Source organism: Saccopteryx leptura, chromosome 6, assembly GCF_036850995.1.
Source record: "Saccopteryx leptura isolate mSacLep1 chromosome 6, mSacLep1_pri_phased_curated, whole genome shotgun sequence".
Lineage (NCBI taxonomy): Eukaryota > Metazoa > Chordata > Mammalia > Chiroptera > Emballonuridae > Saccopteryx > Saccopteryx leptura.
Genome location: NC_089508.1, coordinates 63,499,371 through 63,513,098, shown reverse-complemented (window position 1 = coordinate 63,513,098; position 13,728 = coordinate 63,499,371). Strand labels below are relative to the sequence as shown.

At 40.0% G+C, this 13,728-nt stretch overlaps 1 protein-coding gene across 5 annotated transcripts in view; it reads right to left on the bottom strand.

The window, feature by feature from the left end:
• NEDD4 (NEDD4 E3 ubiquitin protein ligase) overlaps positions 1-2,883 on the bottom strand; it is a 147,067-nt gene extending 144,184 nt beyond the window's left edge. Inside the window, exons 1-2 of one of the 5 annotated variants that reach the window (XM_066388574.1) lie at positions 2,350-2,883; positions 1,985-2,082 (exon numbers count right to left, since the gene is read on the bottom strand). In XM_066388574.1, the coding sequence (XP_066244671.1) occupies positions 1,985-2,029 (45 nt within the window). In that variant the 5' untranslated portion in view covers positions 2,030-2,082; positions 2,350-2,883. Of the gene's footprint in view, positions 1-1,984; positions 2,168-2,349 lie in introns of those variants that run through there. The other 4 variants (XM_066388575.1, XM_066388573.1, XM_066388577.1 and 1 more) reach the window with 4 other exon arrangements.
• Positions 2,884-13,728: the final 10,845 nt, after the last annotated feature.

Sequence of the window (13,728 nt, the reverse complement as noted above, 5' to 3'; positions counted from 1 at the left end):
AACGCAATAACAACAACAGGGAAAGAAAGTCCAAGGCCAGCTTGGATGCCAGCTTGAGGTTATCTGCATCGGACAGCTTATCGTAGCAAACAAGGAAATCTGACTGGTAAGAAAGCTTATCATAGTTTCAACACTGCATCATTTTCCTCTGCTCTCTTCTACAGAACATTAGCTGGATATTTTCTGTTGCTATAACATAGCGTCTGTTGCTTCCAAGGGAACAACCAAGCTGCCACCAGTTGTCCACCAGCCCTTCGCTTCTCTCTCTTCTGGTAGCAGTCACTAAGCAATCAAAGCCAAATCACCTCACATAATCATTCTCAAAACACTCTGAGATAACCTGCTTGCATCAACAAGTTGCCCACTGTTCATAAACAAAAAATTTTCGAGAGAACTGTAAAAGACATTTTGTAAAAGACGGTAAAGATACCAAGTTACCAAAAGAAGGCACTATTACAATAGTTAGAAGACACCTAAGCAATGGGTCCAATCTTAAAAACAGATAACTGTGACAGTTTAGTCGGCCAACAAGAGGGCTTAAGTTTGATGTTTTTCCCCCCAAACTATCAGACTACATAGCCTTTTCATCTCCTACCCACTCCCATTTTGAGACAATAACCAAAATCATAAGTAAGCCACATTTAATTTAAAACAGACCAATCCTGTCCAAATGGCTTTGTAATAAGCGCAGGGCATAACCAGCATAAGTTACTTAACTGAGACAGCTTTGCCTATTCAAATCACAGAACTTAGTTTTCAACTCGAAAAGCTATGAGAAGTTCTTTAACGTATTTATACTTTTTTCTGCTTTATCTTTTTTATATCAATATAGACCAGTGGAAGTGGCCAGGACATGGAAACAACCAAAAAGCCCATCAATAGATGACTGGATAAAGAAGATGTGGCACATATACACTATGGATACTACTCAGCCATAAGAAATGATGACATCAGATCATTTACAGCAAAATGGTGGGATCTTGATAACATTATACGAAGTGAAATAAGTAAATCAGAACAAACCAGGAACTGCATTATTCCATACGTAGGTGGGACATAAAAGTGAGACTAAGAGACATTGATAAGAGTGTGGTGGTTACGGGGGGAGGGAGAGGGAAAGGGGGAGGGGGAGGGGGAGGGGCACAAAGAAAACTAGATAGAAGGTGACAGAGAACAATCTGACTTTGGGTGATGGGTATGCAACATAATTGAACGACAAGATAACCTGGACATGTTATCTTTGAATATATGTATCCTGATTTATTGATGTCACCCCATTAAAAAATAAAATTATTAAAATTAAAATATATATATATAGACCAGTGAAACACAGCATTAACATTCCACATTTGACACCTGTGGCTAAATATGATGAGGAAAATCTATCTGCCTGCCTTCCCATCCCTGTCTCCAGAGAGGGTTAAACAGGCTTGCAGATAAAAAAGACAAAACCAAAAACCAAAACAGCCAATCACAAGTCACTTGAAAGTCTTCAGGTCAAAGTCCAAAAAGTTGAGTTCAACCGGACTCTGCCAGAAGAGGCTAATCAACCGCGGGGATGCTAGGCTCCCGGGGTGCTGGCCCCCCGCCCGCCCGCCGGAGCTCACGCACTCTCGGCCAGGACCGCAGAAGGGGCTGGCGGGTGATGCGCGTCCCCGCGCGCACCCACGCCGCTGCTGCCTAGTCCCCTCCGCAACACTTCCTGACGGAAACTGACAAGAAGGCGACAGTCCGGAGAGGACAGGGGTGTGGAGTCTATAGGTCTGTAAAGAAAACGTAGCTCCCCGATGCAAGCCTCACCCCCAGCCCGCGGGCCGGCTCACCCGCCCGGTCCCACTGCGCCTCGCGCGTGCCCCGGGCTCGCGCAGAAGAGGAGGGGGCTGACAGCCGGCCGGGGCCGCCGCCGCCGCCGCCGCCGCCTCCTGGGGTCTGGCCCAGGGGCAACGTGATGGGAAACCCGCCCGCAACCCCGCGGCCCTCGCACCTCGTCCTCCGGGAGCCCGAACACCTCCACCGAGCAAGTTGCCATTTCTGAACGGTTTCAGCAAACCGGACGCGCTCACCCCGCCCAGGCACTGGGAACTGGAGTGGGAAAGAGAAGAGGGAGGAGGCGGGAGGATCTGGAGGAAGAGGAGGCGGTGCTCCCACGGCTCCCGCAGCGCCTCCCCCCGCCAGTGGGCGCTAGTGGGCGAGGAAGCGCGGCGGAACCCGCCCGCTACTTCTCCTACCGCGGCGCGCTTGGTGGGCTCCGGGCTGGGGCGCGCGCGAGGATGTGGGGGTCGGGGGAGGGGGTTGGTGGCTGGCGGACCCGGCTAGGAGAGTCGGGCAGCCCCAGGGCATTGCGCTTACCAAGCATTGGAGGAGTGGAGAACTTCACGACTTCCCCTGGGAAACAAAGCTACGGTTTTCCTTGGCGAGAAGTCACACTGAAATCTGCCCCAAAACTTCGCCTCTCACTAGACACCTGGGGTCAGGAGTGCTTCAAGTCAACCTCACCACAAGCTAAAAAGCAGATGCTTTCCTGTGGGTTAAGGCCCCGATTCTAATGGAAACTGAACCTTGGGAACTTCGGCGAAAATCTAGCCTGAGCGTGGCAGCACATGGGGAGGCCTGAAGGGGTCACATCAGTCCTAGACTCAGGATCCGAAATTCTCTCCCTGTGATTTGTAAACACTGTGCAAATTCATAATCTATTTCCTGTCATGTGGTTTATCTTTAAAGCCTAACAATAATGTCCAGCCGCCAAACTTATCCCTCTGAACCTGCTTAAGCTAAGACTTGATCGGCAGCTAAGGTGACCAATCATCCTCCTTTAGGGAGGACAGTCTTTTTCTAAGTGTGATCCTCCTTTTTGATATTGAAAGACCAATCTGTAAATGTCCGTATTCAATCCATGCAGTTGATCCATTCCGTATCATGTGACATATTTGTATTTGACATGAGGATTAAGTCAAGGATCAGTACGCTGCAGCTGAACGCAATTATGAGATACACGCTCTCCATAAGGGAGACCTTGAGAGAGCTAGTGATATACAGATCGCGCAAATGGCTTTGTGTACTTCTTACTGAATCGCCACACGGCACATACAACATTGTAGACTCGATTATTTCTTTCTCAGTGAATATTCAATCATAGGTAAGCACAATTCACATTTTATTCATTATCTAATAATTTCCAAATACATACAATTTTATTTACAAGTATTTTCTCAAAATTTGAGTTTTAAAGTGGAAATCTAACCTTAAACCATATCTATTAATAACGCATTTTGATTAAATAGTTGCATAAAACAGACATGTTTAATTAGAAAGTGATAAATACACCTGAATATCATTCCAAATTAGTGGTTTTGTTTGATATTTAGTTTTGTTAATTTAGCTTCCAGAACATTCACCTACCATGATGTAACGTTTTCAGTTCCTAATGGGCTTGCATCATTCGTGTAGCTCAGGGATAGTTAACTTCTTTATACCTACCGCCCACTTTTGTATCTCTGTTAGTAGTAAAATTTTCTAACTGCCCACCAGTTCTACAGTAATGGTGATTTATAAAGTAGGGAAGTAACTTTACTTTATAAAATTTATAAAGCAGTTACAGCAAGTTAAAGCATGTAATAATAATTACTTACCAAGTACTTTATGTCGGATTTTTGCTAAGTTTGGCAGAATAAATCTTTATAAAACAACTTACTATAGTTAAATCTATCGTTTTATTTTACTTTGGTTGCTGCGCTACAGCCCACCATGAAAGCTGGAACGCCCACTAGTGGGCGGTAGAAACCAGGTTGACTACCACTGGTGTAGCTCTATATTTTATTTTTAATTTTAAATTTCATTTGAGGAATGGAAAAAATCAAAAAAGAGGAAATGACATTTCAATGATAAATTGAAAAAGGAATTTCCATTTCTCATATCAATACTTGCAGCAGAGAATTTTATATTGCAGTTGGAGGCAAAGCAGTGATAACAAAACTTCACTTGACCACCAACAAACATAAGCAATCATTAGTTGCATCAGCTTCCAGTTGTAAAGTAACAAGATTTTTAAAACTTCAAATTATTCTTAAGATGAAAAACAGTTGGTTGTAATAGAGGGAACATTTGCATTTTATACCATAATTCACAAAGTTTTCGTAGTATGGATTGTACAAATAAATAAAAAGTTTCACAATGCAAAATTTTCATGTGCCAGGACAAAATGCGAGGCTATTTTGAAATCAGTATTTAAAAATTCCTGTGACAAAATACTTACAGAGGACTTGGAAACTGCAGCATTTGTAACGATTTTATCTGATGCATCAAATCATAATGAAATTAAATTGTATCCAATAATAGTAAGATATTTTAATGTTACCAAGGGCATTCAAGTAAAAATTTTAAATGTAGAATCCATTGAGGGTGAAACTTCTGAAATTTTGTCAAACCATCTATTCAGAGTAATAAATAAAAACAATTTGAAATCCAAAGTTGTTGCACTAACGGCTGATAATACAAATACATATTTTGATGGGTGAAGACACAAAGGGGTGAATAATGTGTATGTAAAATTACAAGAATTACTCCAAAAGAAAATACTAGGAATAGGTTGTAATGCACATATTTTGTCAAATGCAATCAACACAGCGTCATGTGCCACACCAATTGATGTAGAAGTAATAACTACAATTTATTTGCATTTTAGTCATCTTACCGTTCATGTTGCTACTTTAAAACAATTTTATGAAGAAGCAAATGTTGAATACAAAAAATTTAGAATATTCAAAAGTTGGATGACTTGCTCTAACACCAGCTATAGATCTGTTCTATAATTATTTGAGCCTCTCCATTCATATTTTTAAGTTTAAACAAATGTCCTAAAATCCTGAAATTTTTTTTTTTCTTTTCTTTCTTTCCTTTTTTTTTTTTTGTATTTTTCTGAAGCTGGAAACGGGGAGGCAGTCAGACAGACTCCCGCATATGCCCGACCGGGATCCACCCGGCACGCCCACCAGGGGGCAATGCTCTGCCCATCTGGGGCATTGCTCTGCCGCAATCAGAGCCATTCTAGCGCCTGAGGCAGAGGCCACAGAGCCATCCTCAGTGCCCGGGCCAACTTTGCTCCAATGGAGCCTTGGCTGCAGGAGGGGAAGAGAGGGACAGAGAGGAAGGAGAGGGGGAGGGGTGGAGAAGCAGATGGGCGCTTCTCCTGTGTGCCCTGGCCGGGAATCGAACCTGGGACTCCAGCATGCCAGGCCGACGCTCTACCACTGAGCCAACCGGCCAGGGCCAAAATTTTTTTCAATAATAAAATATCTGAGATATTAATGTATTTTGTACATAAGCATCTATTTTTCACAAAATGATTCAAAAGATTGAAGGTGAACACATTTCAGCTACGGAAGTTAGTCTTATTTTGAGTGACTTTATCCTTCTATATAAATCTTGTTTTGAAGAAAAATTTTTCTTTAATTATAAAAAGAAAATTGTCAGACTTAGAGGAATCAAATCCGGGCATAACAGGAATGTTTATCAAAGAAGTGCAGAATTTTTACCAGACATGTTTTCAATATATCGAAGAATGGTCTGAAACAAATATCGTGGAAATAACAGTTTTCAATGGTGTTTTTTTATTTCATCACAAGTATATTGGACAGATACTAAATCTTAAGTTTTCATCTAAAGAAATTCCAGACATCAAAATAGATGACAATTGTCTCTTTGAAGAAATTAGAAGACTGAATGTATATTTAAATTCTGAAATATTAATACAATGGGAAAATGAACACGTCAAAATTGATAAAACTTGGGTGGAAATATTCAGCCATTTCAAAAATGAACATATTCCATGTGAAAATTTATTTATTCTTGTTCAGTTTACATTGTGCTGCACTGGAACCAATGCAGCAGTTGAAAGAGTTTTTTCAATTGCTAATGATTTTGGACAAGTGAAAAATGGAGATTGAATGTTGATACTCTAGCTGCAGCACTTGCCATAAAGTTCAATATGAAGGATATTTCTTGTTCAGATATTTCTAATATATTGTTACAAGATGATACATTGACAAAAAATATTCATTCAATGAAAAAGTACTTATTTAGATAATATTATTAAATATTACATATCTCTTTTATATATTAAATTTATATTAAATATATTTTTTCTTAAAATTATTATTAAAAATTAATAGGCATGTAAGCATAATCACAATATAAAATATTACAAGTGTTTTAATTATGCATTTATCATATTATAGTGTATTGTTGCAATGAATAAAATGTTTCTTTTATTTACGATATCATTTTCGTCAATTTATTTATTTATTTATTTTTCGTCAATTTATTTTTGTCCTCCTTTTCGTTGTAAAAAAGTTGGTCACCTTACCGGCAGCACAACTGAAAGGTAGCGAAAAAGGGGGAAAAATAAAATGAATGAGGGTCTCCTGTGCTATGAATACTTATGCTTATTTTATAGTCATGTCTAATGAGTTTATAGTTCCACAGTCAAAGGAGGACGCCCACCAAATAAGCACTCATAAAAAAGAAGGTAAAATTATAAGCACTCATTGTCAGAATTAGCATTGTCATTTTTCTGTAGTTGTAGAAATTTAAAGAACTCTAGAATCTCAGAATCTAATTTAAATTTTCCTTAAGGAATTCAGAATAAAAAGATTATTTATTTATTTATTTATTTATTTATTTTTAGAGATACTAGAAGGGAAAGAGAGAGGGGGAGGAGATGAGAAGCATCAACTCGTAGATGCTTCACTTTTTGTTCTTTACTGATTGCTTCTCATATGTGCCTTAACCAGGAGGCTCAAGCCCAGCCACGAACCCTGCACTCAAGCTGACAAGTCTGTGCTCGACCTAGGATCCCATACTAGTAACCTGGGGTTTCAAACCAGGGTCCTAAAGGTCCCGAGTAGATTCTCTATCCCCTGTGGCACCACCAACAGTAGAATAAAAAGTGTAGAGTGCTGAAAGGTGGGAACAAGACTATAACCCATATTATTGGTTTGTTATATAACACTTTATAATACTTTATATTTGGTCAACTTCACTTATGTGATGTATCAGAATTCTAGTAATACACAAACCAAATTCTATCATCTGTATTGTAGGGGGAAATAGGTAGCAATTAATAAACAGCAGTGCAAAATTACAGAAAGGTCAGGAATTATTGTTGGCTTAAATAATTTAAGAAGTCATCATAGCATTACTTCCTTTGTATTATAAACCATTACATACCCATGTTTTTTAGTGGGTTAGTAGTAAAATAATCTGAAAATATTCAGTATATCCTCTTAGGGAAATAATACTGTTCCTCAATCTTTCTTTCTCTGATACACATTTTTATATTTAATAATAAGTGGGACATTTCATGTTATTTCAGAGCATAGTTACAAACACATAGAGAAACACTTGTGCTACTAAAATTTTTAATGAATAGACAAGAAGTATATGCACATTTTAAAGCCTGAAATAAAATAACCAGAATCCCAGGAGTTTATAAAGTAAAGCATCAGCTGATATATTACTGAAGATAATTGCAAATGCCACTGATTTGACTAAGGATTTTTTATTCCTTCTGTCTAAACCCCAAATAATAATGAATTAAGCAGGCAGCTACTGATACATAATGACTCTCTTTTTTTGCTCCTGGCCCTTCTGCAACATTCAGTGGTTGTAGAGGCCTGGGGCCTGTCTCAGCAGCTCTGGGTGTTCAAGCTTTGTACCACCCTACAGTATTGCTGCCATAATGAGATGAATCAAAATCTTCAAACTGATTGGATGCAGTGAGAAAAAGAGAGCATAACTTCCATGCTATTCCTCCTTAACCTAAAACTAATCATGAGAAAAACACTAGACAAACCCAACTAACGGGATATACTATAAAATAACTGGCTTATAATCTTCAAAAGTGTCAAGGACACAGAAGTCAAAGAAATCTGAGGAGCTACTGCAGACTGACAGAAATTAAAGAGATTATATTAGGGTTTTCCAGAGAAAAAGAACCAATTTGATATGTGTGTGTGTGTGTGTGTGTGTGTAAAGCATTTATTATAAGAAATTGGCTTATGCAATTAATGCACATCCTAAATCCTCTCTAATAAATAAAATCTTAAAAGAATTTTTTTTTTTTAATTTTGACTTTTCTGTCATAGCTAAGTAATCAACTTCAAGAGTGGATATCTTGGCCCTGGCTGGTTGGCTCAGTGGTAGAGCATCAGCCTAGCGTGTGGAAGTCCCAGGTTCAATTCCTGGCCAGGGCACACAGGAGAAGCACCCATCTACTTCTCCACCCTTCCCCCTCTCCTTTCTCTCTATCTCTTCCCTTCCCACAGCCAAGGCTCCATGGCCTCTGCCTCAGGCACTAGAATGGCTCTAGTTGCAACAGAGCAACGCCCCACATGGGCAGAGCATTGTCCCCTAGTGGGCATGCCAGGTGGATCTTGGTAGGGCACATGTGGGAGTCTGTCTTTCTGCCTCCCTGCTTTTCATTTCAGAAAAATACAAAAAAAATAAAGTGGAGATCTTGCCTGGCTGGATGGCTTGGTTGATTAGAGCATCGTCCCGAAGCACAGAAGTTGCCAGTTCCATCCTTAGTCATGGCACATGCAGGAAATAGATGTTCCTGTCTCTCTCTTGCTCTTTCCCTTTCTCTAATTTCAATAAAATAAACATTAAAAAAAGAGTGGATGTCTTTTGACCATTTGGATGAGGGTTGCTATTCTTGTATTCTGTACATAACTGTAAGTTATGTGCATTTACTCTGCATTTATGTTAACTAGCTGAATTTTATTTCAATTATTACAATTTTAATTAAATACACTTATAAGAAAAGAGAAAAAAATTGGACAACATGGAAATGGGGGAAAAAAGTAACTCTACAGTGCAGAAACCTGACAAACATTGCCTCAGCCAGGTGATCAAGGTCAACATCAACAGTGATAAGTCACATTGACACTATGTACCCTTGATACAATGTGATGAATATAGCACTTTACCTCTGTCAGACCAAAAACATATAAACCCAGTCCAATCATGAGAAAAACATGAGACAACTCCCAATAGAGACACAGTCTTCAAAATACCTTAGTAGTTCTCAAAATTGTCAAGGTCCATCAAAAACAAGCCATAGGAACCTAAAGAAATTTGATAACTAAATGTAATGTGGCATCCTGAATGGATGCTGGAACAGAAGAGAACATTAGGTAAAAACTAAGAAAATCTTCATAAAATACAAATTTTAGTTAATAATAACACAGCAATATTTGTTTAGAAATTGTAACAAATGTCCCCACTGAATATAAATGTCTAAGGTATATAGGAATTGTCATACTATCTTCACAATTTTTCTGTAAGCCTAAACTGTTCTTAAAAATAAAGTTTGTTTTAAAAATAAATGAACAGCCTGGCCTGTGGTGGTGCAGTGAATGGAGCTTTGACCTAGAACAATGAGGTCGCCAGTTGGAAACCGTGGGCTTGCCTGGTCAAGGCACATACAACAAGCAATCAATGAACAACTACAGTGAAGCAACTATAAGTTGATACTTCGCATTCCCCACCCCTTCTCTCCTCTCTCTCTGTAGAATCGTAAATTAATAAATAAAATATTTAAAAAGTAATTTAAAAAGTGAATAAATGGCCTGACCAGGCAGTGGCACAGTGGATAGAGCTTTGGGCTGGATCACTAAGGACCCAGGTTTGAAACCCTGAGGTCACTGGCTTGAGCATGGGTTCATTGGCTTGAGCATGGGCTCACCAGCTTGAGTGTGAGATTGCTGGCTTGAGCATGGGATCACTGGCTTGAAGCCCAAGGTCACTGGCTCAGCTGGAGCCCCCCCCCCCACCTCAAGGCACATAGGGAAAAGCAAAATCAATGAACAACTAAGGTGCCATAGCTATCAGTTGATGCTCTCATCTCTCTCCCTTCATGTCTGTCTGTCCTTGCATGTCCTTTCTATCTCTCTCACTAAAAAAGAAAAGGAATAAAAGTAAATAAATGAACAAATAAAAGTAGATCTGAATATTTTTCAAAATTTTACAATTTTTTCCACTGGTCTTAAACACATTTTGCTATATTTATTTCAACTTACTTTTTTTTGTTGTTATTTGCTATTGCAAACATGGTATCTTTTTAAGTTTACATATGCTAACAGCTTATTGCTGGTGTACATAAATACAAATGAGTTTTGTATACTTATTTTGGGATTCAACAAACTAACTGAACTTCATTATATTTAAAAATAACTGTTTTCACTGTCATGTAGACATTAATATCTTTGAATGGTAATTTTGTTTCTTCCTTTGCAATCCTCTCAACTTGTGTTTCTTTTTCTTATCTTAGTGTCCTGTCCAGTATTTTTTTTTTTTGTATTTTTCCAAAGTGAGAAGCGGGAGGAGAGGCAGACAGACAGACTCCCGTATGCACCAGACCGGGATCCACCTGGCATGCCCACCAGGAGGCGATGCTCGACCACTCTGGAGTATTGCTCCACCGCAGTCAGAGCCATTCTAGCGCCTGAGGCAGAAGCCATGGAGCTATCCTCAGTGCCCAGGCCAACTTTGCTCCAATGGAGCCTTGGCTGCGGGAGGGGAAGAGAGAGACAGAGAGAAAGGAGAGGGGGAGGGCTGAAGAAGCAAGAAGCAGATGGGCTCTTCTCCTGTGTGCCCTGGCTGGGAATCGAACCCAGGACTTCCACACGCCAGGCTGATGCTCAACTGCTAAGCCAACCAGACAGGGCCCCTGTCTAATACTTAAATAGACTTGTTGATAACTTGCAAAATTGTCACATTCCTGGCTTTAAAGAGAATGATATTTGTTGTAGGGTTTTATTTTTGTTTCTTTTTTTATTTTTCCTATTTTTTTATATGATTAAGAAGTTCATTTCTATTCTTGGTTCACTAAGATTATTGATCATAAGGGAATATTGAATTTTAATTAACAATATCATCTGTGACTCTTGAAATGATCTTTTTTTTCTTTTAATCTTTTAGTTTGGTAAGTTATAGTAATAAGATATGGTAAATTTTAGGGGCAATGAAATAGTCATTCCATATTTTCCCATTCTTTTCAGATTTTAACTTACTCAAATAATTGCTGTTCTTTTCTCTCATAGTCTCATGAATGGATTCTTAATGCCAGGGGTTTATGTATGGTCAGAGTGATGGAGAAGGGTGTCTTTGCCCCTGCTGTCCCTCTATATTGGAATACATAGCTGTTGTCACTTTACCCATTATTGTCTGGTTTTTGTCCCATCTAAGGGCACTTCTGGCCCACTAGCCCCCTCTCAACCATTTTCCACACTTTTTTAGATTGTGGAAACTCCCACATGCAATCTCTTGCTACTTTGGAGACAGAGATCTTGGGGGTGGACTTCAGCATACTGTCAAATCACCATAGTGTCATTTCTACTATATCTATTGCCATTATATTCAAATTCTAGCCTTTTGAGACTCAAAAAAAAAACAAAAAACAAAACAAAACAAAAAAAAAAACCAACCCATTTTCTTCACCTATTTTCTTGACAAGGAGATTCAAAGCTAGATTTGAAAAATTATAAAGTGAGCATTGACTCATCTTTCTCTTTTTGTTTGTGTATTAACAACTCTCCCCTGAGGGCAATAAATACAGAAAGCACAGTTCTGCCTGGGTGAGGGGAAGGGAAGGAAGGCGGGATATTCCAGGAATAATAAGTAATCAACAATAAAATTTCACAATAGCATTGTTCCACAGCTTCCACACCCTTGGCTCTTTCCTAAGCTTCGCACATGTATTTCTCACTAGCTACTTTTCCCTGAATGTCATAAAAAACCCTCAAACTTAATAGATTTCAAACTGAACTCACCATCCTCTTCTATCCTATCTCTGGAAATGGCATTACTATCTATGCAGTCTCAAAGTATATAAACTTCTGAGTATACTCAAATCCTTAACTTCCTCCAACAATTTGTTATACAATAGAGATTCTTCTTCCTCCAAGCTCAGAATGTTAGTTTTGTTTTTCTTTCATCTATTTAGTATCCATGGCTAATGTCAGTGTACCTACCATTCTCTGCTTATTAGCCCAGAGAGTAGGTAATAACTTTGTCTTTCTTGTGTAACCCTGTGTCTTCTGAGACAAAGGTTTTATGCAGGTAGTTTATTTGGGGACAGGCTCCCAAGCAGCAGTGTCCTAGACTCGGCTCCTCCTGGCTCCCAAGGACCAATGGTGCACATCTCTAGCCAACTGCAGATTCGGTGATGTCATGTTGGTAGCCTAAATGACCCACAGAGTGAGTAGCTACACCACAGAAATTGGCAAACATTGCCAACCAGGGTAATTTTCTACTTGGAGAGACAGTTATTAAATGTGTATTTGCATACTAATCATAGGAACATGAGCCAGGGCCTGTTACTTGCATACTAATCACAGGAACAATGAGCCAGGGCCTGAGAAGAGTAAAAGAGAGAAGGAGGTCAAAGCAATGCAATAGTTTTTGAGTTCAATCAATATTATCGAGCGATTCGGGGCTCAGTCTCACTAAGGACCCCAGAATAGCCACGCAGAATGCACCTCAGCATTATCCTCCCCAGAGAGTTTTTATCCACCGGTGTCTACTTGCCATTGGAACGGTGTTGCCCCGTAGGGAGTTAGCTCCCTTACATTTCCAGCTTTGCTTGCGTGTAGGATGGTGGAATAGGTTCTTTAGGGCAGGCACTTGAAGCCGCTGTGGCAGTTAAGCCCAGCGGCAGAAAGTGAGGGATCTGCTCAGCAACTGAAGTGAGTCACTGTCCGATTACATGTCCACACAGCGGTGTGGCAGCAAGGGCTGAAGGAAAGGTTAGCCGAGAGGATATGAGACAGGAAACCGAAACACGGGCTAGTCCAATGAGCTGCAGCACCTACTGCAGTAAGTAACTGGTCTCAGGGAAGCAATTAAGTGCCATCATCTCGCGCTACTCACTCACGAGTTCACCCGCGTCCACACGGACGTGTGTTTGGACTCTTTCACCGCAGCAGCGTGTCCTGGCCTCTTTTTCTCTACCCGAGTAAAACTTGCTTTCACTCTCAGCAACAACAGAAGAGACTCATCATCTCTCTTCTACACTACCCTGTCTAGCTTTCCGCCACCCTTGGCTAGCACTTGATTAAAGCTGGGTTGTTGTCCGGTACTGACTCAGATTTTTATCCCCAACAGATATGAATCGTCAGTTATAGTAACCTCATTGGGCCTTGATTGCTGTAATATTCCATTTACAGTTGTCATTGGACATGCAAATACTTAGATATGCCCCCATGAATCCCCTGAATTCCACACGTACTTTCATGTATAGCCCCAAACTAGCTCCTGGCGACAATGAGGGTTGATCCCTGTGCCCCTATACCAATATGGTTACTCTGTTATTTGTCCTTGGGTCACTAGCAGGAGAAGCTGAAAATGACCAAAAGACAGTCATAATTTCAGATATAGCGGGACCCTTCTAGTGTCTCCTAGAAGAAGCATCCTCCTACCTGACCTCAGGAACTAAGACTTCTAATCCAGGAAAGCCTAAATTGTGGGAGCAGGATGCACAGATCACACAAATAAGTCACTGAGATGACTGTGAGAAGAATCTAGCCTACTTCCACCCTTAGGGTTACAGATCTGGGGGTATAGCTATTAGGGACACACAACTTATGTCAGTTATCTTACTGTCCATTGTAGTCATGTCCACAGGCCTCAGCTCCTCCAAAACCTAAATAAATATCCTTATAAATACAGTTT